Source organism: Alligator mississippiensis, chromosome 12 (genome assembly GCF_030867095.1).
Source record: "Alligator mississippiensis isolate rAllMis1 chromosome 12, rAllMis1, whole genome shotgun sequence".
Classification (NCBI taxonomy): Eukaryota; Metazoa; Chordata; order Crocodylia; family Alligatoridae; genus Alligator; species Alligator mississippiensis.
This window is the reverse complement of record NC_081835.1, coordinates 3700034-3722500: the sequence shown is the minus strand read 5'-3', so window position 1 is coordinate 3722500 and position 22467 is coordinate 3700034. Positions and strand designations below refer to the sequence as shown.

At 49.8% G+C, this 22467-nt stretch overlaps 1 protein-coding gene across 1 annotated transcript in view; it reads left to right on the top strand.

The window, feature by feature from the left end:
* Positions 1–9246: 9246 nt before the first annotated feature.
* The window catches only part of PRICKLE2 (prickle planar cell polarity protein 2), a 160849-nt gene continuing 147628 nt past the window's right edge, over positions 9247–22467 (top strand). The window contains exons 1-2 of the mRNA XM_059715831.1: positions 9247–9327; positions 9436–9521. Coding sequence (XP_059571814.1) covers positions 9286–9327; positions 9436–9521 — 128 coding nt within the window. The 5' untranslated portion in view covers positions 9247–9285. The remainder of the gene's footprint in view (positions 9328–9435; positions 9522–22467) is intronic.

The following is a 22467-nucleotide window of genomic DNA, read 5'->3' as shown; positions in this document are numbered from 1 at the left end:
ATAGGGGAGTGGTGCTGTGATTGGCCAGGGAGCATGACTTGCTTGGCAATCTTTTTATTGGACCGACTTCATGATTGTGAAACACGAGGTGACTTGAAGAAAGAAAGGCCTTTGGGGCTGTTGCCAAACAAACCCTGGTTCTTCCAAACCAAGGTCCCTTGGGAGGAGACCGCCCTGGATGCAGCCTTGCTAGAGAGCATTGAAAGGCATGGTACAGACCCAATGCCTGTGTCACATGCATGCACGATGCCAACACAGAGCCTCTTTACAACCCATCTGTTGAACATTTGCTCACAAATCCTTAATAACAAAATGCACCAGATAACATAACCCCAAACAGAAACCTACACAGTAGTTGTTGGAAGTGCATGTATTTCTCAGAGGAGCTGCCATTCCTCTTGGTGACTAAGAGCTTAAAAAGACAAGAAATGCAAAAACAACCCCCCCCCCCCAGTGTGGGTCTTTACGTGGGACGTGATGGAGTTGCTCCTCCAGCAGTAAACAGCATTTCAGCCTTGCACTAAGTGAGACCAACACTTCTCTGAGCAGGCACCAGAGGGCATAGCAGATCGGATTTGATGAAGGCAAGAGCGGAGGATCAACTCAGGAGAGCTTTGCAACTCATATGGCTCCAATTTTATTGGGGTGGGGTATTTTTTTTTTAATTTGTTTTCTGCTTTCGCTTGGCTCTGACTTGCATAGAAGGCGTTTGTCTCCACGCAATGCAACTGGCTGGTAAGTTTTATTGCGCACTTGGTGCAGAGTCGACCCCCAAATGCTATTTATGGTGCAACTGAAGACCGCCTTCAAAATTAACAATAGATGACTATAAATCTTATTCCGTTACCTAGCAACTCACACAATAAAATCGAAAGGTTAAAAGGAGGGGGCTTACTTAGCAATACCTTGGTGTGTACATAATGGCCCATTTCACATTCCTGGGTGGGTGGAAAAAGAAAATGTGTGTGCGATACAAATGACTGTATCGATCGAGGCAGGCCCATGCTATAAAATTATCCAGAGCTGTTTTCATCAAAATACCCCAGAAAAGTGACAAAGAGGGGAATGAAATGCTCATATGTTAGTCAGAGGCGGCGATAATTATTGCCATGAAACTGTACGGCAAACCGCAGAAATGCTGAAATACAGCAGGAGCCTGCAAAGTTGCTAGGCTCACTTTGTTATTGTTTCTGACGTTTGGAGCGTGTGCATCTCCAAAAAACCAAGCAGCCAATGTTCAAAGTGCATTTTGCCAGTTTGAATTTAATGGAATATGCAGCAGGAAACCTCTGAGTACAAAAAAATAAAATAAATGAAGCAGTCTGGCATGATTCATCTGATTCTGAGTTTCTGTTAAGCACTGTACAGGCTGAAATTCTTCCTCTTTGTACTGAATTATGGTTTTATGTCTCATCTTTTCTTCTTCCAATAACTACAGGGTAGTCAGGCCCGAGTGGAAGCATGGCATTGCCTTGTTACTAAGGGACCCAAAGTGAGGGCATGTATTTATCCGCAGAGAAGGAGGTTTGCTGAATAAGTGAGACTGTGCAATGCATTAGTTCCCTCTTTTATATGACCATCCTTCAGCAGCAGGGGCATTTTAAGACACTTGTTTTGGCTTCCAAGCTCTCTCTCAGTTTTGCAGAGGTTTTGCACAATAACAGCCAGAGGTTTATTACCTGCAGGATCAGAGATGGCTGCACAGGTAACTTGCCTGAGCAGGACCTCTTGGCATTTGAAACCACAGGAGGGCTGGCAAGAAAGGGCACAAGCTGCAGCAGAGCCCACTTGGCTTCAGGGCTGTTCGTGGTGTCGGGTATGAAATGTTTGCATTTTGGAGGCTAGGTGCTGGGTGTAGCTCCTGGGGACAAGGGGTCCTGATGGCTTCTCCACTAGCTGAGCTCCTGGCCTTACTGTTGCACTTGTGTAGTAATATAGGTGAATGCTTTCTTCAAGCTTCCCTTGCTACTCCCTCAAGGGGCGCGTCTACGTGAGACACTAACTGCACAGTAGCCTAATAACACTGCGCAGTAGTGTGCCAGCAGGTAAAAACTGTGCTAATACACTACTGTGCAGTAAGCATCACAAAAAAACCATGCACCAGCGCTACTATGCAGTAGTGCAACTTACTGCGCGTTGATTTACTATTTGGTTATCCAAGTACTAAATTCAATGCACCATAACTACGGCGCATTAATGAACGTGTAGATGCTCCCAAGGTGCCTAGTCCCTTGGAGAGGGCAGAAAAGGGCTGTTGATGGGCAGAGCTCTGATTTTTAGCTCCATCTCTCCCCAAGAAATGTTGATGGGCAAGCTGAAATGACAGTGAAGAGTACTAACGTGTTGCTGTTGAATCACCATGCTCTGTCCTCATAGTAAGCTCCAGTTCACATGGTAAAATCAGTAACTGGAGTGGTTACTGCTGTGTTTAGTCATAGGACCAGGTGCAGTCATTTTTGCAGTGTAACAAGCTTGTTGATTAAGAATTAAGGCAAGGACTGTGCTTAACCTTCTCTTTCTCTCTCTGATTTTTTAAAATTTTTTTTGCAATTATTTCTGCAACAAGTACCAGGTAGAGAGCAAAAGGAGAAAGGAGGTTCCTGATATTTTGCTCCTCTCATCAGTGTACTTCAGAAAGAAAATGAGCTTTGATTTCTTCTGTGCAGCAATGGAGAAAACTTGAGGAACAGGTATAAAACCCAGAAGGGTTGCAATGAGAATTGCCATGTCTAGTCAGGGCTGATTGAATGAGGTGGGAAAAAAAAGGAATATGTCAAACAAGCACCGCAAGGAACGCCAGCCATTTGTCATATGTGTTGCTTGGCAAATATTATTTAACCATCTCTGTTTCTGGGATGAAACACACAGCGCAGGAGACTTGTAGCAGGAACAAGGCTCAGACTTGGATCTTAGACGATGTATTTGTTCGCTGCCGTTGCTGCAAGGTATTCCTTCATGTCCCCCCAGAGATGTGAGCCCCAGGGTTTCAACAATGCAGCTGCAAGTCATTTAGGAGCCTACCCTCCTATTTTTTATTTTGTCCAGTTAAATAGCTAACAGCTTCATGGGAAGAAACATCCATTGAAAAGAAGAGGGCAGTTCACAGCAGGGCACCCTGGTTTCAGACTCTGTAACGTGTGCACTCTTTATGTCTCCCATCCTCAGTTTGCATTTTAAAGGTGAGGCAGGGACTGGTTTGGGTTCAGTGAAAGCTGAGAGCAACTGAGGCCTGCCCAAGCCAGGCCATCCCATGAGCCACCCAGAGTAAATGGTGGCAGCATCTGGAAAGTCCCTTGTGTTGCAGCAAGGAGCTGGTGCAAGCATTGAAAAGGGCTTTTCAATGTGTCAAGCCCTTGAGTTTGGTACTGAGAATACCCAAGGATCTGGGTTTGACCAGGTGCAAGTCTGTCTTGCAAAGAGGTTGTGGAGACCCCTGGCTCCACTCTTACTCCATGTAGATGGAGGCATGCAATAAGGTTTCCCACATCCCAGAGATGCCTTTAGCAGGAGTGAAGTCCGCACCTTCTTTCCACCAAGGTCTCTGGCCCAGGGGTTTGCCTGGGGTGCCAGAGGCAGAGCAGCCCTGAATATCCCCAGGTGGTGCCAGGTTCCCTGCCATGAAAAGCAATCAGCCCAACTTCTGAATTTTCTGCAGCAACACCTGCCCTATGGCCCTGGTAAGGGGGCTGAGGAGGACAGCATGCGCTGGGGACCCGTGTTCAGAGGGGCTGTGTCCCCTGCTTTCAGGACAGCTCTGCCACCAGGGAATGACCCTTTGTAAGTTTGCCTGACTTTGGTGACAATGTGAAAGGAAACGTCCTTATTAGCCAGACTATTGAGGGCACTGAGAACCTGTTGCTACAGGAAAAGCAATTAAAAATAATTTGCAGGTCACCTTCGCGGCATTTCCCATAACACGTGGATCTGTGTTCTGCATCGCTTCTCGGCAAGTGCTGTCGTTTTGTTGGGTTTGAACCGGTGTTTTATGTGAAGGACCCGAGGCCTGAACTTTCAAGGTACCGATGCCCTGAGATCTCACCGAGTGTGGGTGGAGGTGAGTGGTGGGCTCTGCCGTTATTCTTGTATCACGTACCACATGCCATTATTAATTATAACTAATATGTGGACAATTATGGAGTGGGAAGCCTGTTTTGGGATTAAGCCGGGTCCCATCCAAAATTGTTCAGAGGCTAAATGGGAAGGATGCCTTCTTCCCTGCCACTAGAAAAAAGGCCCGGGAAGCCAGCAGGTAAGGGGAGTCTGGAAGAGGCTGATGAAGCAGGAGGGTGACGGGGAAGGGATGGTCCATGCCTTTCTGGGGGATTTGCACTTCTCTGCAACTTTTTTTTTGTGCAAGGCTTCAGGTTTGACCAGATTCCCTGTTTGTTTGTTTAAATAAAACCTAGAAATCAGCAGTTTTCGGTGGAAAAGTTGCCTGCGTTTGGAGAACCAACCCCTTATAACCCTCAAACTGAAAACGTTAAGTTAAAACAATCTTTGCAAACCATAAATCATGGCTTTGGGCTGTGTGTTCTCTGCAACCTCCCCCCTCTCCCCGCTGAAATGTTGACCGACAATGAAGGATGTCACTTGAAAACTGCAGAGAGCCATTTTTTCCATGAAAAATATCAAGCGGGTACTTTTGTAGCCGGCTCTGAGTTTGGGTGGGGGGTGGGGGTAGAGCAATGAGGCGGAGAAGGAAGGAAAAAAAGGCAAGAGAGGGAAAAGGGACATGGGGAATGGGAACAAGGACCTGTGAAATGATGATGGAGACACTGCTCCATCACAGTGGGGCTGGGGCGGCTGAGAATCCAGGGCCCTGCTACACATTCAAGTGAAAATTGGATAGAAACCAGCTATAAAGCTGTTAGACATTTCCAAGCACTGACTTGGTAGCTGTTTGGCTCTTCTTGTAGTTGGATGGACACTTACTGAGTGGGAGTAACTTTTGCACATGTGACTGGTTTTACTTCGGCTGGGTTACATTTATTGCGCGATGAGCTAGCGAGTTGTGTAATATATGTACCGTGTGGCAGGGGATCCGGTTCCTCCAGTGGCTGGCTCTGCGTGGCGAGTTCATGCTGGGACCTAACTGTATCCTTCACTCTGGAGCATGACCATGGGTGTTCACTCTGGAACCTAATGGTGGTGTTCACTGAGACCTAAGCAGCTACGTTCCCGCTGGAACCGAAACGGCGGCGTTGACTCGGGAACCTACCAACAGCATTCGCCACGAGACCTAAACAAGAGCATTACTCTGACACCAAAGGACAGTGTTCAAGCTGAAGGCGTTCACTCTGGAACCTAACAAGGATGTTCCCCATGAAACCGAAACCCTGAGGTTCGCTCTGAGACCTAATGAGGGCTGAGACATACATGAACAGTGTTCCCTCTGAGACGTAACGACCGTGTTCACTCCCGAAGTTAAGCTCTGCAACCTAAAGGAGGGAGTTCACTCGGAGACCTAACGACGGCGCTCACACCCGACCTGACGCTCTGCAGCCCAAACAAGGAAGTTTATTCTGGAAACCAACAATGTTCCCTGCAAAACCTAATCTGTGGCGTTCACTCTGAGCCCTAATGATGGCATTCACCCCCAGCCTAAAGGAGGGCATTCCCTTTGAGATCTAATGAGGGCATGCATGCCGAGACGTACCCAAGCGATGTTCACTCTGAGACCTAATGATGGCATCCACCCCCAGCCTAAAGCAAGGTGTTCACTCTGCGATCTAACGAGGGCACTAACGGCGAGACAGATATGAACTGTGTTCAGTCTGTGACCTAAGAATGGCGTTCACCCCCAGCCTAAAGGAGGGTGTTCACTCTGAGGCCTAACGACGGCACTTATGCGAGACAGGTGTGAGCGGTGTTCACTCTGAGACCTAACGATGGAGCTCATAATGAAGCCTATTCTCTGCAGTCCAAACTAGGGTGTTCACTGTAACAACAAACCTAAACCCTGGTGTTCACTCTGAGACCTAATGATAGTTTCATAGCTGGTTGGGTCGGAAGGGACCTGAGCAGATCATCAAGTCTGACCCCCTGCCATAGGCGGGAAAGGCTGCTGGGGTCAAATGACCCCGGCAAAGTGTCTATCCAGCCTCCTTTTGAAGACCCCCAGGGTAGGAGCCAGCACCACTTCCCTTGGAAGTTGGTTCCAGATCCTAAACGCCCTGACTGTGAAGTAGCGCCTCCTGATATCCAGCCTGAATCTGCTCTCCATCAACTTACGGCCATTATTCTTTGTTACTCCCAGTAGTGCTCGGGGGAACAGGGACTCTCCCATTGCCTGCGGGTCCCCCTTGACCAGTTTATAGACGGCCACCAGATCCCCCCTCAGCCTTCTCTTGTGGAGGCTGAACAGGTTCAGGTCCCGTAGCCTCTCCTCTAGGGTCTGCCCTGATGCCCCCTGACCATGCGGGTGGCCTCCTCTGGACCCTCTCCATGCTGTCCACATCCCTCCTGCAGTGCGGTGCCCAGAACTGGATGCAGTACTCCAACTGGGGCCTGACCAGTGTCGCATAGAGGGGGAGGATCACCTCCTTGGACTTGCTTGTGATGCATCTGTGGATACGTGACAAGGTGCGGTTGGCCTTTCTGACCGCATCCCCACACTGCCGGCCCATGTTGACCTTGGAGTCTATAATGACTCCAAGATCCTTTTCTACCTCTGCACTGACGAGAAGGGAGTTCCCCAGCCTGTAGGTCTGCAGCTGGTTCTTCCTCCCCAGGTGCAGCACCTTGCACTTGTCAGAGTTGAAACCCATCCTGCTCTCATGCACCCACCCCTGTAACTTGTCTCGGTCCGATTGCAGCCTGTCCCTTCCTTCTAGCATGCCCACATCCCCCCACATCTTAGTGTCACCTGCAAATTTGAACAAGGTGCTTTTCACCCCCTCGTCCAAGTCACTGATGAAGATGTTGAACAGTTCGGGTCCGAGGACTGAGGCCTGGGGAACCCCACTGCCCACATCCCTCCAGGTCGAATAAGACCCGTCCACCTCCACTCTCCGGGTGCAGCCCTCCAGCCAATTGGCGACCCATCTGACTGCGTAGGCATCGACACCACAATCTCCTGGTTTTTTAATGAGAATGGGGTGAGAGACAGTGTCCAAGGCCTTCCTGAAGTCCAGAAAGACTACGTCCACCGCAACACCTGTGTCCAAGGATGTTGTGACCTGGTCGTAGAAGGCCACCAGGTTGGTCTGACAGGACCTGCCTCGAATGAACCCGTGTTGGTTGTCCCAAGCATGACCTCCTCTGCTGGCCTCTCATGGACATGCGCCAGGATAATTTTCTCAGAGATTCATAGATTCATAGATGTTAGGGTCGGAAGGGACCTCAATAGATCATCGAGTCTGACCCCCTGCATAAGCAGGAAAGAGTGCTGGGTCTAGATGACCCCAGCTAGATACTCATCTAACCTCCTCTTGAAGACCCCCAGGGTAGGGGAGAGCACCACCTCCCTTGGGAGCCCGTTCCAGACCTTGGCCACTTGAACTGTGAAGAAGTTCTTCCTTATGTCCAGTCTAAATCTGCTCTCTGCTAGCTTGTGGCCATTATTTCTTGTAACCCCCGGGGCGCCTTGGTGAATAAATCCTCACCAATTCCCTTCTGTGCCCCTGTGATGAACTTATAGGCAGCCACAAGGTCACCTCTCAACCTTCTCTTGCGGAGGCTGAAAAGGTCCAGTTTCTCTAGTCTCTCCTCGTAGGGCTTGGTCTGTAGGCCCTTGACCATATGAGTGGCCCTTCTCTGGACCCTCTCCAGGTTATCCGCATCGTTCCTGAAGTGCGGCGCCCAGAATTGCACGCAGTACTCCAACTGCGGTCTGACCAGCGCCCAATAGAGGGGAAGTATCACCTCCCTGGACCTATTCGTCATGCATCTGCTGATGCACGATAAAGTGCCATTGGCTTTTCTGATGGCTTCGTCACACTGCCGGCTCATGTTCATCTTGGAGTCCACTAGGCCTCCAAGATCCCTTTCCACCTCTGTGCCACCCAGCAGGTCATTCCCTAGGCTGTAGGTGTGCTGGACATTTTTCCTCCCTAGGTGCAGCACTTTGCATTTCTCCTTGTTGAACTGCATCCTGTTGTTTTCTGCCCACTTGTCCAACCTGTCCAGGTCTGCCTGCAGCTGTTCCCTGCCCAGCTTCCCCAGGACCGAGGTAAGACTAGCAGACCTATAATTTCCTGGGTCCTCCTTCCTCCCTTTTTTAAAAATGGGGACCACATCTAGTCCTCCGGCACCTCACCAGAGCACCACGAGTGCTCGTAAAGCCGTGCCAGGGGTCCCACAATGACCTCTGCTAATCCCCTCAGCACTTGGGGGTGGAGGTCGTCAGGGCCAGCTGATTTAAATACATCCAGTCCCTCCAGAAGTTCCCTGACTAGATCCTCACTGACCCTGGGCCTGGCTGCGCCTCCTCTGGGACCATTGGGGGTCCGAGTGCGGGGCATGACTTGGTCCCTGCTCAGAAAAACGGAGGAAAAGAAATTGTTAAATAAGTTATCTTTGTTGTCTGGCAAGACCACCTGATTTCCCAGAGGCCCCATGCTACCCGGCACCTTCTTTTTATCCGCTATGTATGTAAGAAAGGACTTGTTATCTTTGATCCCGGTCGCTAGTCCCAGTTCCAGCTCCGCCTTGGCCTTCCTGACAGTCCCTCTACAATCCTGAGCGATGGAGGTATACTCCACCGTTATACATCGATGGAGTATACTCTTCCTTGATGATGGCCCCTCCTTCCATCAGGTGTACACCTCCTTTTTAGCTTTGAGACGGTCCCGGGTGCTTTTGGTGAGCCGAGGGGGAGCGGAGCCGTGTTGGGATTGCCACCCTTTGCGCTCGGAGGATCGTCTCCTTCAGGAACGACCGCTCTTGGTTGACTCCCAACTCCGCGCCCCTCCAGGACCTCAGTGCCTCCCCGATGAGTCTCCTTCGCTCAATGAAATCCGCCCTCCTGATGTCCAGGGGTGCTGCCTGGCTGCCGGCCTTCGCCACCCTGCGCTGGATGGGGCATGCCAGAATTAGCGGGCTCCTGAAGGTGTATGCGCTGTCTCACTGGTCGCAGGACTGCTCTTCCCTGGGTAGTTCTTGTGTCCTAATGAGGGCAGTCGCGCGTTCACTCTGGTCCCTACCGACGGGCGGGCGCGGGGAGCGGAGCGGATTGGAGCGGGGCGGTCCGGGGGCGGGCGCGGGGCGGAGCGGAGCGGAGCGGAGCGCGGGCGGTGCGAGGCTGCGGGCTCGGCACTCGTGTGGACGGCGCGGCGCGGCGCGGCGATGTTCGGGCGCGGCGCGGGGAAGCGGCGGGGCGGCAGGGCGGTGAGTGCCCCCGGCCCCTCGGGACCCCCAAGGGGAGCCCGCCCGCCGCCCCCCGCCGCCCCGGGGCGGCCCCGCTCGGGCGCCGCGCTCACGCTTGTGTCTCCGCAGCTGGAGCCGGAGCCGGAGCCGGAGCGAGGACAGCCCTGCACCGCCTGCGGGGACCAGTGCCCGGGCTTCGCGCTGCACAAGTGGAGGTAGGACCCGCCCGGGGGGGTCGCACACCCACACCCCCGCCCCTTGGCATCAGCAGGTGTGCAGTCAGGGCCCGCCGGCGGCTCCTGCCGCTCGCTCCTCCTCGCCTGTGCCTTTTTTCATTGCACCCCTTTTGGGGAAGGGGAGAAAAGTGCTTTCTTGAGTGTACCCCCTTTTGGGGAAGGGAAGAAAAGTGCTTTTTGGACCGCACCCTTTTTGGGGAAGGGAGGAAAAGTGCTTTCTTGAGTGTACCCCCTTTTATACCTTGATTATACCCCTTTTGGGGAAGGGAAGAAACATGCTTTCTTGATTGTACCCCTTTTGGGGAAAGGAAGAAGAGTGCTTTTTTGAGTGTACCCCCTTTTTGGGGAAGGGAAGAAACGTGCTTTTTTGATTGCACCCCTTTTGGGGAAGGGAAGAAACGTGCTTTTTGGACCGTACCCCTTTTGGGGAAGGGAGGAAAAGTGCTTTTTTGATTGCACCCCTTTTATACCTTGATTATACCCTTTTTGGGGAAGGGAAGAAACATGCTTTCTTGATTGCACCCCTTTTGGGGAAGGGAAGAAGAGTGCTTTATTGAGTGTACCCCCTTTTGGGAAAGGGAAGAGAAGTGCTTTTTTGATTGCACCCCTTTTGGGGAAAGGAGGAAAAGTGCTTTCTTGATTGCACCCCTTTTATACCTTGATTGCACCCCTTTTGGGGAAGGGAAGAAGAGTGCTTTTTTGAGTGTACCCCCTTTTGGGGAAGGGAAGAAACGTGCTTTTTGGACCGTACCCCTTTTGGGGAAAGGAGGAAAAGTGCTTTCTTGATTGCACCCCTTTTATACCTTGATTGCACCCCTTTTGGGGAAGGGAAGAAACGTGCTTTTTTGAGTGTACCCCCTTTTGGGGAAGGGAAGAAACGTGCTTTTTGGACCGTACCCCTTTTGGGGAAAGGAGGAAAAGTGCTTTCTTGATTGCACCCCTTTTATACCTTGATTGCACCTCTTTTTGGGGAAGGGAAGAAACGTGCTTTTTTGATTGCACCCCTTTTGGGGAAGGGAAGAAACGTGCTTTTTGGACCGTACCCTTTTTGGGGAAGGGAGGAAAAGTGCTTTCTTGATTGCACCCCTTTTATACCTTGATTATACCCTTTTTGGGGAAGGGAAGAAACATGCTTTCTTGATTGCACCCCTTTTGGGGAAGGGAAGAAGAGTGCTTTCTTGAGTGTACCCCCTTTTGGGAAAGGGAAGAGAAGTGCTTTTTTGATTGCACGCCTTTTGGGGAAGGGAGGAAAAGTGCTTTTTTGACTGTACCCCCTTTCTTGGGGAAGGGAAGAAAAGTGCTTTTTTGATTGCACCCCTTTTGGGGAAGGGAAGAAAAGTGCTTTTTCGGTGCTTGGCGTTATCCCCTGAGTGGATAATGCCTGAGAAACTTTTTAAATGTTAAAATGCACACACCCTGTGCAGGTTTCCAGGTTTTTTTTTTAATGATGCCTCAGTGTTGGGCAGCTGGAGACCCGCCAGTGCGGTCTGTCCGACGGTAGGGCAGCAGGGCTGCGAGGGACCTGGCCGGGTGGTCTAGGAGAGCCCCCTGCTCAAGGCAGGATCCTCCCTGACTGAGCCATCCCGGCAGGCTCTTGGCAATTATCAGGGGTGGAGATGCCACCATTTTTCCAGGCAACCTGTTCAGATGCTTGACCGCCCGTGCGGTCAGAAAGTTCCTCCTCATCTCCAGCCGCAGTTTCCCTTGCTGAAGCTGGAGGCTGTTGCTCCTGCCTGCCATGCAGAAAAGCCAGTCTCTGTCCTCTCTTTAATCGCCCTTCAGGTCTTTGGAGACTTATCAAATCCCCCCTGGGTCTTCTCTTCTCCAGATTGAATAACCCGAGTTGTTCAGCTTGTCCTCATGCATCCCAGGCTCCTAAATCCTTTTGGTTGCTCTGCGCTGGGCTCTTTCCCAATTGTCCACATCCTTCTTGAAGCACGGGGCCCAAAACTGGGCACGGCCCTCCAGGTGAGGCGTACATTGTGGCTGGACGTGAGGGTTTGCAGACTCTTACAGGAGTGAGAGAAACTTCTTGCATCCACACAGAAGGCCTGATTTTAAATTGCTTACCCCACCGTAGAGGAAGAGCAGGGCCATAGGCCAGGTTATGCCCCCTGCCCTCGTGGCTTGCCGTTTGGGGACTCACCTCTCCTGCATTTGAGCTGATGCCGCGTGTTTTAGCTGCTACTGCCACGTCCCCAGGGGAAAGAGGTGCTGGCTTTTGCCCCTCTGTACTTTGGCCCTGTCTGCTGCAGTCGTCCTCGGGTAGGAGTTCGAGCACTCCTTGGCTGTTCCTGTCTTACGCAAAGCATGGATGGGTGTGTGTACACACATTTGCACATGCAAATGGTCTAAATATACAAATAATAAGGTAATTTTCCTACTTAAAAGCAAATCATTTAGAAGATATACGTCCCTTTATCCCGCTGAAAGGTCTGTTTTCCCATTAGGGACATGTAAGTAGGCAAATATTAATCGTGCTTACTTCTGTAGGTCACCCACACACATCGGAGAAGAAACCCTTTCCAGTGTGGGGGGGAGGTGTTTTACAAGCACTGAGCACATTAAAGTGCTGAATAAAATTGAAAGAAAACAATTGGTTTTCAAGGGGCTGCATGGATTAAGGGTGCAAGCACAGATCAATTAACCACTAGAGATTCATAAGCTGTTTTATAATCCTTTAACAGTACAGTTTTGCTGATAAATGTAAATTGGACTTGGCGCTTCAAAGATGGGAATTTGCGCCGTACCTCGGGGAGAAAAGAATTTATAAGCTTGCAGACACTGAAGGAGGAATTCATCCCTCTTGCTGATGCAAGCATGGTGCAGGGTCTACACAGTTATGCAAAATGATGTGTTTTCTAATTGACCACGATTTTAGGCTGGATCTATATGCCCATTTCATTCAAGGGGCAAAGTTGCGTTGTCAGATATCAAAGGTTTCTTGGCTTTTCCACTCATTTAAAAGGCGCTTTTCTCAGATGTGGAGGTCGTTTTGATCTTCGACCAAAATTACGATTCTTGGAAACATCAGCGTACTTCCTGATCCAGGGAAACCGCTTAAAAATAAGTGACGTTCCTCAAAGCTATGTCCACTTCGGAATAAAACCTCTTCTGACAATGTGGAAAAAAATGATTTAAAAGGAAAGAGGATCGCTCTGTGACTTGAAAAAATAAATCCTGGTTTTATAAGAGTTATCAACTTTGTTCTTAAATTATGAGTGCATGCTCCAAGGAGTACTTTGAACACACAGTACTCACAGGAGGGACTTTTTGTGTTAATGCATCTATATTTTTACTATTTCAATTAAATTGAGACAGAGGAATATGAAAGCCTCTTGACACCCGCCTTGCTGGGGTCGCCTGATCTCAGCGGTCTTTCCTGCCCAAGTGCTGGGGGGCTGGACCCGGTGATCTGTAAGGTCCCTTCCAGCCCCTAACAACTAGGCCTCCATCCATAACACTCACTCGAACTCCATAAAAGTTTTGTGCAGTACTCATCCCAGGCCTGCTGAGAGTTTAAATTTCCAGTTTGTCATGATTTAGCCAAAAAAGCAGAAAAATAGATTGCTTTATTTAAAAAAAAAAAAAAAAAAAAAAGACTAAATTCAATCCATCATCGGGATACGTGATTTCAGCAGTGCAGTGTTGCAAAGCCACAGCTATCAGACTGTGCAACCCGCAATTTCCTCTCGGTCTTGAACAGTGAAGTGACTCTGCAGTAGCATGGGTTTTCTATCATGGGAGGCTGTGAAGCACTGGATCTGTGCAGGGCTGTATTCTCGAGGACGGAAAATTAATGTAAATACCAGGATCCTCATTAATATCGGTGGCACTTGAAAGGTGGCATTGTGTGAGGAAAGCAAAATCAAATTCAATAAAATCCCCACCTCCTTGGAAGTCTGGTGGCTGTTTTCTAATCAGATCTGCATTACATTAAACTGCCCGCTATTCAGCTTGTTAACCAGCTTTGGCGTTAAATAAAGCTGTCACTGGAGTTCAGTGAATGAATGGCCATTAGAAGTGTCTTTTGCATAATGTCTTCCAGAGAAAAGCTTGCAAAAGAGGTGGTCGCAGGAGAGAAAAGGGAAGGGAATTTATAGCCTCCTCCTAATGCAATTAGTATGAATATGCAAACCTGAAAGGTGACAAATGTGTTCCAGCCAGGAGAATGAAACCAGCTGCTTGTGCCATGGGGGGACGGAGAAAGAAAGCGTCTCGACCTCACCCCGGCTAAAGATCCATTGGATATTGCCGTTCGTGCCAACTTTGCACCAGTGTTGACTGCAAACACACACGCTTCTGCGTGTTACCCTGTTGGGATGTGTTGACCGTCCCCAGACAGACTTTGTTTGCAGGTATTTCCTCTCTCCTCGCACATGGCCTCTCGCAACTCAAACAAGCCTTTTATTCTCAGCTCGCTGTGTGCTTCCCCTCCAACCCCCCCAGCAGTGCTTTGACTCCAAAAAGGAAGAAATGCCAGAGATTTCACCGAGTCTACAGAGGAGGCAATAGTCGTAAACTCCACGCCCGACCCACAGCTTATGATGGGGTCACATCCTTGGGCAGACAAGCCCTTCCTTAGAAGAGTTTAGTCTGAAGAATTAAAAATAACTTTGCAGGTGGACAGGTATCAGCCCTTGTCTCAACGTATTGTATAGGACAGGGAGGGCTAACCTGTGGCATGGCTACTACAAGGGGTAAGGGCCACCCCTGTGCGTGGCACGCAGCAGGCCGGGGACGAGGGAGGCAGCACAGTGGCAGCTATGGCAGGGAGCAGAAAGCAGAGCAGCACATTAGACAGGGAGCAGAAAGCAGAGCAATTGACAAAGTAACAGAGAGCGATTGGATGGGACTCGAGGAGGGTCTGGGGCCGATATGTGGCACATTGCCAAAAAGGGGCCCCCGCTGATAGAGGACAATACCACAGAGTGTAGGGACAGCCGCCAGAATGTTGTCTTGATACTACCAGACGCAGTTGGAACCAGTTCAAACCAGTTGAACTAGTTGGAACCGGTTCAAACCGGTGGGAACCAGTTAAAACCAGTTGGAATTGATTCAGATCGGTCGGACCTGGTTCAAAGTAGTCAGAACTGCTTCCAATTGGCTTGAACCTGTTCCAAACAATTCCAAACAGTTCTAACCTGCTCCAACCGGTTTGAACCAGTTCTGAATGGTTGGAACTCGTTCCTAACACTTCGAACTGGTTTGAACTGCTGCAGACTAGTTTGAACTGGTTCTAACAAGTTCCGACTGGTTCGAGACTGAAAAAGTACCAGCCACTTCTGACCTGTGCGACTGGCTCCAACCAGTTCTAACTGGTTTGAGTTTGAACCAGTTGCAGCCAGTTCTGACCGCTTTGAATAAAGCTTTGAACCAGTTCTGAACAGTTCTGAATGGTTTGAGTTTGAACCAGTTCTAACCAGTCTGAACCAGTTCTGACCTGTTTGTGTTTGAAGCAGCTACAGCCGGTTTAAACCAGATCTGAATGGTCCCGACCGGTTTGAAGCGGTTCTAACCAGTCCCGACTGGTTTGATCAGGATCTGATCGGTCCAGAGAGGTCACGACAGGCTTCATCAGGATCCAACTGGTTCTGACAGGTCAGATCCGGATCCGGAACCGGTTCAAAGTGCTCGGAACCGGGCAGAACCAGTCGGCATCGGTTCAAACAAGGCTTTTATTCTCAGCTCCCTGTGTGCTTCCCCTCCAATAATATCCCCCCCAAGCAGGGCTTTGACCCCAACAAGGAAGAAATGCCAGAGATTTCACCGAGTCTATTAGTCTATCACTACTGATTTATATATATATTTCTTATTATTGTTATTTTTAGTAGGGAAAGCACTCAGATACTGCGGTGATAAACGGCAGTGGAAAATCCTTCGAGAGACAGGCAGATAAGAGAGGTTGTGCAAAGGTAGCCAAACTCTCGCCGGACATGTTTGTTGCCATAGTTATTCTTCCACTTTACAACCATGTTAAGTATCACTAATATTGTTTTTGACTGGCGTCATGTGTTCGCCGGCAGTGTTATCTTCTGGGGTTTTTCTCTGCTTATTATGTGTACCCTATAATAACCCAGCCCCTAAATCACATGGCAACGAACTAGGGGTTGAGCTGGTGAAATTGTTGCATAGTTTTGGCTTCTATTTGCGTTTGCCTGGTAGTTATGTACTTTAAAGCAGAATACTTAAAAGGAGGCCAGCTATTTGTTAGTCACTGCGTTTGGTGTGGCCGTATTCAGTGTTAATGAATGACATCCTGTGGGTAGGGCTAATAAGGCGGATGGTGCCTTAGGGTATTGCAGATTTATAGCAGTGAGTCAGTGGCTAGGCATTGGCCTGGAGGGCAGGAGCCCTGGGTCCTGGTGACATTGGAAAGTCCTTTCCTTTCTCTGTCCCTCTTTCCTTCCCAGTCCTGCTCCTTTAGATTGGAAACACTTTAGGGTGGGGATTGTCTTGTGGTCTGCCCAGCAAACCCCCTGTCCCATCCCCGGGAGGGCCTAAAATAGCAGAACTACTAATAACGCCAGGAGTCATTTTCTGTTAGTCCCTAACCCAAGTCTACAGGCATCTGGAGCCAGATCCACCCCCGGGGAGGCATGCTTGAGGACGTCAGTGGCATGCAGACATGCATCCCAGGACAGGTTCTGGTCCTCGCTTGGATTACTGGTACTGTACTACCCCCAAAGAGCAGAAACAGCAATATTTGCAGTGTAGCACACGGATGAGGAACAGCAATTCCTGAAACATTTGTCCCTGCTTTGAGGGGGGGAAAAAAAGGACAGCTTATTGCTTCCATATGTTTCCAGCATTTTTACTAGCGTATGCATCGTTCACCCAGACGCTCGCAGTTGTTCCCTTTCATGAATAACATGCTTTGTCTGCCTCTCTCCTTTAGGATTCAGATATTCTGCCCATCCTTGCTTTTTTATTCCTAAAGCTTTTGGTCTGGAGGCAGGAGAAATACCGATACCCAGACTTGTCCTGAATGAGCTTCTGTTCCCAGCACTTGCATCGCGTGACTTTTAAGCCGCCGGTTATGCGTTAATGGTTCCTGCAGTGGGCAAAAGAGGGAAGTGGAGCATCTGCTGAAGAGACGAAACCTACTGCTCGCTCCAATGGTGCAAGGTAGCAGAGTCGTTATCGTCCCGTGCCAATCCCCCAAAGCCAAGCCTTGGGCCGGTGATCTGTTCGGAGGGTCTTTCCGTCTTTGGGAGTGGGTCAAGGAGGCTTGTCTTGTGGAGAGCCGTGGGGACATAAACCCACCAGCATCAATTGCTCTGTCCTCCCACTCTCTCCTTTGCCACCCCTGGGCGGTGAGTTGGGGTCACCCAGGAGCTTGACTGGGGCCTCGTGCCTTCTGAGCAAGCCATGTTAGAAGCACAGCTAATAATCATTATCAAATATAGTGCTTTATTATAGGTTTCAAAGCACTTTGCAGAGAGCGGGGTGGTGTCGTTATCTCCTTTGGCAGAAGCTGAAGCATTGATGGGGAGGTGACTTCTCCCAGTTATCCAGCAGACAGTTGGCAGAGCCAGGAATGAACGCCAGTCTCCAGAGTCCCAGCCCAGTGCTTGTCCCACTGCATGAGACTGGCGTTACTGCCTGGCTTTCTGCGAAGGCCAGCCTACCTCCTGCTGCAAAGCAGACCAGAGGGCCACTTGCTTTCCCCATATTTTGAGGCTACCGCACCCTGTTCACCAGGGCTTTGGCTGTTTTACTGCAGCTCCCTGTGGAGCAGTGGCCGGTTTGGCTTTCGCTGACCTGTAGTTTGCTTTCTTTTTTTTCAAAGAGGGCCCAAGCTGGCCCTTGTGTTGCAAGATAAACACAAATTGCCATATGATGCATAATGCACAAGCGCTAGCAATGCACTGTATGCCTTAGGTGATGTACACAGGTAGATGATTTGCATTTATGAATATAGAAATGTCCAGGCACTTTGCCCTATTGACTTTACAGCAAGACTTACAGCTCACCCCCAAGGGGAAAATTTATCGCTCTCCACATACAAGTCTGGCTTGGTACTTGGTAATTTCTCGTTAACTCTGAGTGCGCATCCCAAATCCCGCAGTGGCATCGGAAGCATTGAGATGCAATAACAGTCATGTCCAGAGTAAGAGACTTATCAAGAGGTAAATGGATATATTTTTTAATTGAACGCTGCACTCTGCCCTTGGGAAAAGTGTCCCGGTTTTTGCCTTTGGTTATTGTAATATTGACCCATCCATTGCTGAGTCCTCAGAAAGGTCAAAGAGTCAGAGTTTGCCGTCCTTCTCTTGTGGCGGATAGGTTTGCTTTCCCTTGGTCTGTGCAATTCAATGGCTTCGTTCACCAGCCTACTTGTGCATTCACCTCACTTGAAGGGCGCAAGTGCAATGGTCCCGTGCACATGCATATGTAAAAAGACATCCCAAAGTGCTTGCAGGATTGGGGCCCAGTTGGTTTTATGAGCTCTGCCTGTGTGTTCAGGTGGGAAGAAGCAGCGTTAAGGCTGACCTGCTCTAAATGTGGTTGATAGCTAAGTTGCATTAAGGATCCTGGTCAGGCCTTGTCTCCACTGGAGAACAAGCATCTTCTTATCATGGGTTATTTTGTATGTGAGTGGAGATGGACCGTGTGCTGGCCACTTAGCATGAACCAGCTACTCCCTAGGAAGAATCAGAAATTGTGGCAGAGGTGATATCTTTCATTAGCCCAACTAGATCTTTGTGCAAAAAAAAAAAAAAGGCTTTATTTGCAAGATTTCGGGTGCACACCCCTGTCTTCAGGTATAGGAGGATGCAAAGGTTGTAACATTTCTCCTGGGTAGAAATGAAAATTCACATTTCACGGGAGAGCTGAAGGTCTTGTAAGATGTCCTGGTTGGAGTAGTTCCTGTTGTGCAAAGGCTCAATTTAGGCTCGATAGTTCATGTTGTGCAAATCAGGCTTCAAATGTTGGAAGACCCTTTTATCCCTTAGCGTGGACAAAATCCCATTGATGTCCCTGGGAGCTAGACACCTACAGACCTTGGAGGAGCTGGGCCTCGGTGCCTTGCCTCGCATCACGCGTGTGACGTGGCCCAGCAGGGAGTAGCTCCGGGAGTCCCTGAGCGGTGGCTATTGCTCTTGCCCTGGGACAAGCCTTCCTTTCATGAAAGTCAAGCAAATAATCGCTGCTAAGTGACTCTTAGGGTAGTCCTTTAATATCCCTGTACCCTGTCACTGAAATGGCTCCTGAAATACCCAAGTTGATAAAGCTTTCTATTTGCACTGGCTGAGAGGCGCCCTCTCCATTTTAATAGAGAGTTAATATATCGGAGACCACGTTGCCTCTGGCAGAAGGTCTGCAATAAGCTCTTTAATTTTTTTTGTCTGTGATACGGGAAAGAGCAGGTGACGTAGGGGCTTGTTTCTGGACAAAGACAAGGAGACCGTTTGTTTGACTCCTTTACAAGTTGCTCCAGATTATGTTGCAAGGAATTAAAGAGGTCTGAGGAGCTACGTGATTAAATTTCACGTGGACACAATGGTCCCGACCCACGGATCTGCAGCTGGCATTGTGACCCCGCTGGCGTTTACAGGAGCCGAGGAAGTGGCCTGGGCTATCTTACGCTGTACATTGTGGGTCTAACGTGGTGCTTAGACCTAGAAAACTCGCGTGTAAATATTCTGCGGGTCGATTTTGCCTGTAGTTTGAAGACAACTCGTACGGATGCGGGAGGGGTTGTTTTTTGGGTTTTTTTAAAGGAATAAAATTGATCCCTGAGGGGGAAGGATGGAAAAATATGATAAATTCGGAGGTAATCTTATATCGCTTTCCTGCTAGACTAAACAACGCGCTTTCTTTTCGTATTGTGTTTCTGGAACAATTTGCCCCTGCTCACAGCTAGCCTGCAGAGAGCGAAATGCTATCTACTTCAGGTGACTAGTTGGCAGGGTGCCTGGTTAACCTTTTAACTAAGTATTGACCATCTTAATGATTGCGTGGCCACAAAGGGAGTTTTTTAACGTAGAACAGGCGCAGGCTCCTGTGAATGGGAATGGCAGCCTTGAAATCTCTGGAGCTGTGCGGCCTTACCCCATTCGGCCTGGAGTTTTGTTTGCAAATGTGGGAGCGAATTGAACTGAAGTCGCTTGGTGCGTCGTGGCCCAAGAGCAATGCAGCTTGCAGGCTGGGCTCTGTAAAGATCTGGAGTACAATCACAGAAAATTTCACAGTCTTCATAGACATTTGGGGTGGAAGGGACCTCGCGAGATCACTGGGTCCAGCCCCTGCCCCAGGGGCTGGAAGTCAGCTGGGGTCAGATCTCCCCAGCAAGATGAGCATCCATGCGTTTCTTAAAGGTCTCCAGAGTAGGTGCTTGCACCACTTCTAGGGGAGGCTATTGCAGACTCTGGAGACTCGGACGGTAAAGAAGTTTTTCTTTATGTCCAGTCTAAAATGGTCCTCCAGCAGTTTGTGACTGTTAGACCTTATCTTCCCGTGGGTGCCCTGGTGAACAGGCGTTCTCCCAGGTCCTGATGCACACCCCTGATGTACTTATAGGCTGCCACCAAGCCCAAAACTAGGGTTGGAAGGGACCTCAGGATCCCTGATGCTTCAGTTCAGAGCAGCTTTTCCTAAGGTAACATCCCCGAAAGTGTGAGCCTCGCTTGTGATCCTGGGCCTTTTTATTTCAACTGGAAGCCCACTGTCCTTTTGCTGTGTTTGTGCAGCACCTGATGCAGTGGGGTTGTGATCTGTTGCTGGGGCTCTTGTTAAGATGCTTCATAGATAAAACAAGCAATGCTTCATTGAGGGCATAGACAATGAGGGATGGAAGGGACCTCAGGGGGTTGCATCTAGTCCAACCCCTGCTCCAGGCAGGACCAGCCCCAGCTACATCATCCCAGCCAAATGCATCAGGCTTTGCTGCATCAACCCCTGCTGTGGCAGCTGAATGCCCCAGAGAGCTCTGCCCTTCTGACCGCTCTGTCTGAGTGCCTTTTCTAACAGCGGCGTCTCACCAGAGTCCTGGCTCTCAGCAATCGCCGGCTGCTGCTGCCTCCCCATGCAATCACTTCTACAGCAAATGCATGCCTCTCGTCCTGCGGTTCTCCTGCGGTAATGATGTTATGGCCTCAGATCACCATGCACAAAGGGGTAGAGGCAGCTGAGTTTTGACTTCTGCTACAGAGGTGTCTCCTTGCACCAGAGGCAGTGCTTTCTGCGAGCGACTGAGAGGGCATCCAGTTTTACCTGCCAGCTGCGGGGTTTGTTTGCATCCTGTGGAGTCCCCAAGTGAGGACCAAAGTCCCATTTTGGGAGATGCTATACAAACACAGGATGACAATGGATGGCTAACCACAGTCAGCGATCTCCGGAGAGGGAGGGATTTGTACAGTGGGTGAGTGGCTTCCTCTCGCAGTGCAGACATCTGCTTTTATGTCACCGTAAATGTGTGACGGGCAACCCTGCGCTCGTGCGAGTGACTAGCACTTGGGAAGTCAGGAGCAACCACACAAGGGGTGTTAAGAGCATCAGGTGGTTTTATGCTGGGAGAGCCACGTCCTCGCTATTGGCTCCCCTGCCCCTTGGGGCTTCCTGCCGGCACCTGCCTCGGAAAGGTAGTCTCCATTAATCTTGGTTAATAAAAGCAATGTTTCTCCAACTCTGGTCTGCTGGAGCTGGCTGGAGCACACGTTGGAGGTCTCTGGAGAGGTGTGGTGGTACAGTGCGCAAACAGATATTCAATAATTTCCCATATCACTTTTCCTTGAAAGCGGTTGCTGTTGTTGCCATGGAGATGTGATGCTGATGGTGGATGTCTAATGGTTCGTGATCTTGTCAGGCGGAGGATCCCTGATCCAGCCTGTCTGTTTAGGTGTAGTTCATGCAGTGGAGATGTTTGAAAGCCTTTGATGTAAGCGAAGGGGCAGACAGAGGTAGCAATTGCATCGATAGCAAAGGATACCGATACGGGCTGCTGAGGTGTACCGGTTACCTCTGCATGCTTCCGTAGCGATGCAGGGAGCAGACCTGCTGCAACCCAAAGCCTGTTTTGGTCGGGGTTGAAGTTACAGCAGTTTACTTTTGTGTTACTGCAAGATCACACCGATGTACCAGTTGCATCATAAGAGCTGACGCGAACTCCCCTCCTCTTTCAGAGCAGTGAAAAGGCACCTTTGCCCCTAGCCTGATCCATCGTTCAGTTGTACGGCCCAAAGTTAGGAATAACTCAGAAGAGTCGTGCCATGGCTGGTTTAAAACTGGTGCGTCTGGGCAGAGCTGGGCTCCAAGTCTCTCCTTAAGCCTGGGAGAAGGGGTCAGGATTGTCGGGTGCTCTTGTGGCCAGATTGATGGGATGAATTTTGCAGACTTCAGGCTTCCTCTGTAGACTTGAAGGTCCCTTGTTTCCCTAGAAGAGGGACAGTCTTGTTCTGCAGGCCTCAGTCAGATGCTGGGTGCTCTGGATCCAGCTCCCAACTGTGTCGTAGCTTCCCCGGGGCGTCCTCACTGCCATCTCGATTCCCCAGCTTTCAGATGCTCCCTCTCCACCTGTGTTGTCTTTAAATTGTAAGGGATATGTGATGCACGTGGTGTCTTTGGATTGCTGTCCAGGAAGTTATCCGGATAACAGCATCCTCCGGGGTTGTGATAAGAGTCCAGGTTGGGCTGCCTGCAGGCTGTGGTGTTAAGACCTACATCTTCTGTTGGCCTTCGAGTTGACCTTCCTTATGCCAGCTGGCAAGCTGTGTTGTTGCAGATGTCTTTCAGCCTTGTGGCTCAGTGCAATGCATGCATGGTTTATTATCCTTAGCTGCGTGACTTTTTTTGTCTTTAATTTTCTTTAGTTTGCAGAAGCGACCCTTGGTCAAAGGGCATGCAGCTCTGTGGCTGCAGTGTAGGATCAAGAAGTGCAAGGCTACGAGGTTCTGGCTAGCCTCAGAGGCTGCTTATGAGA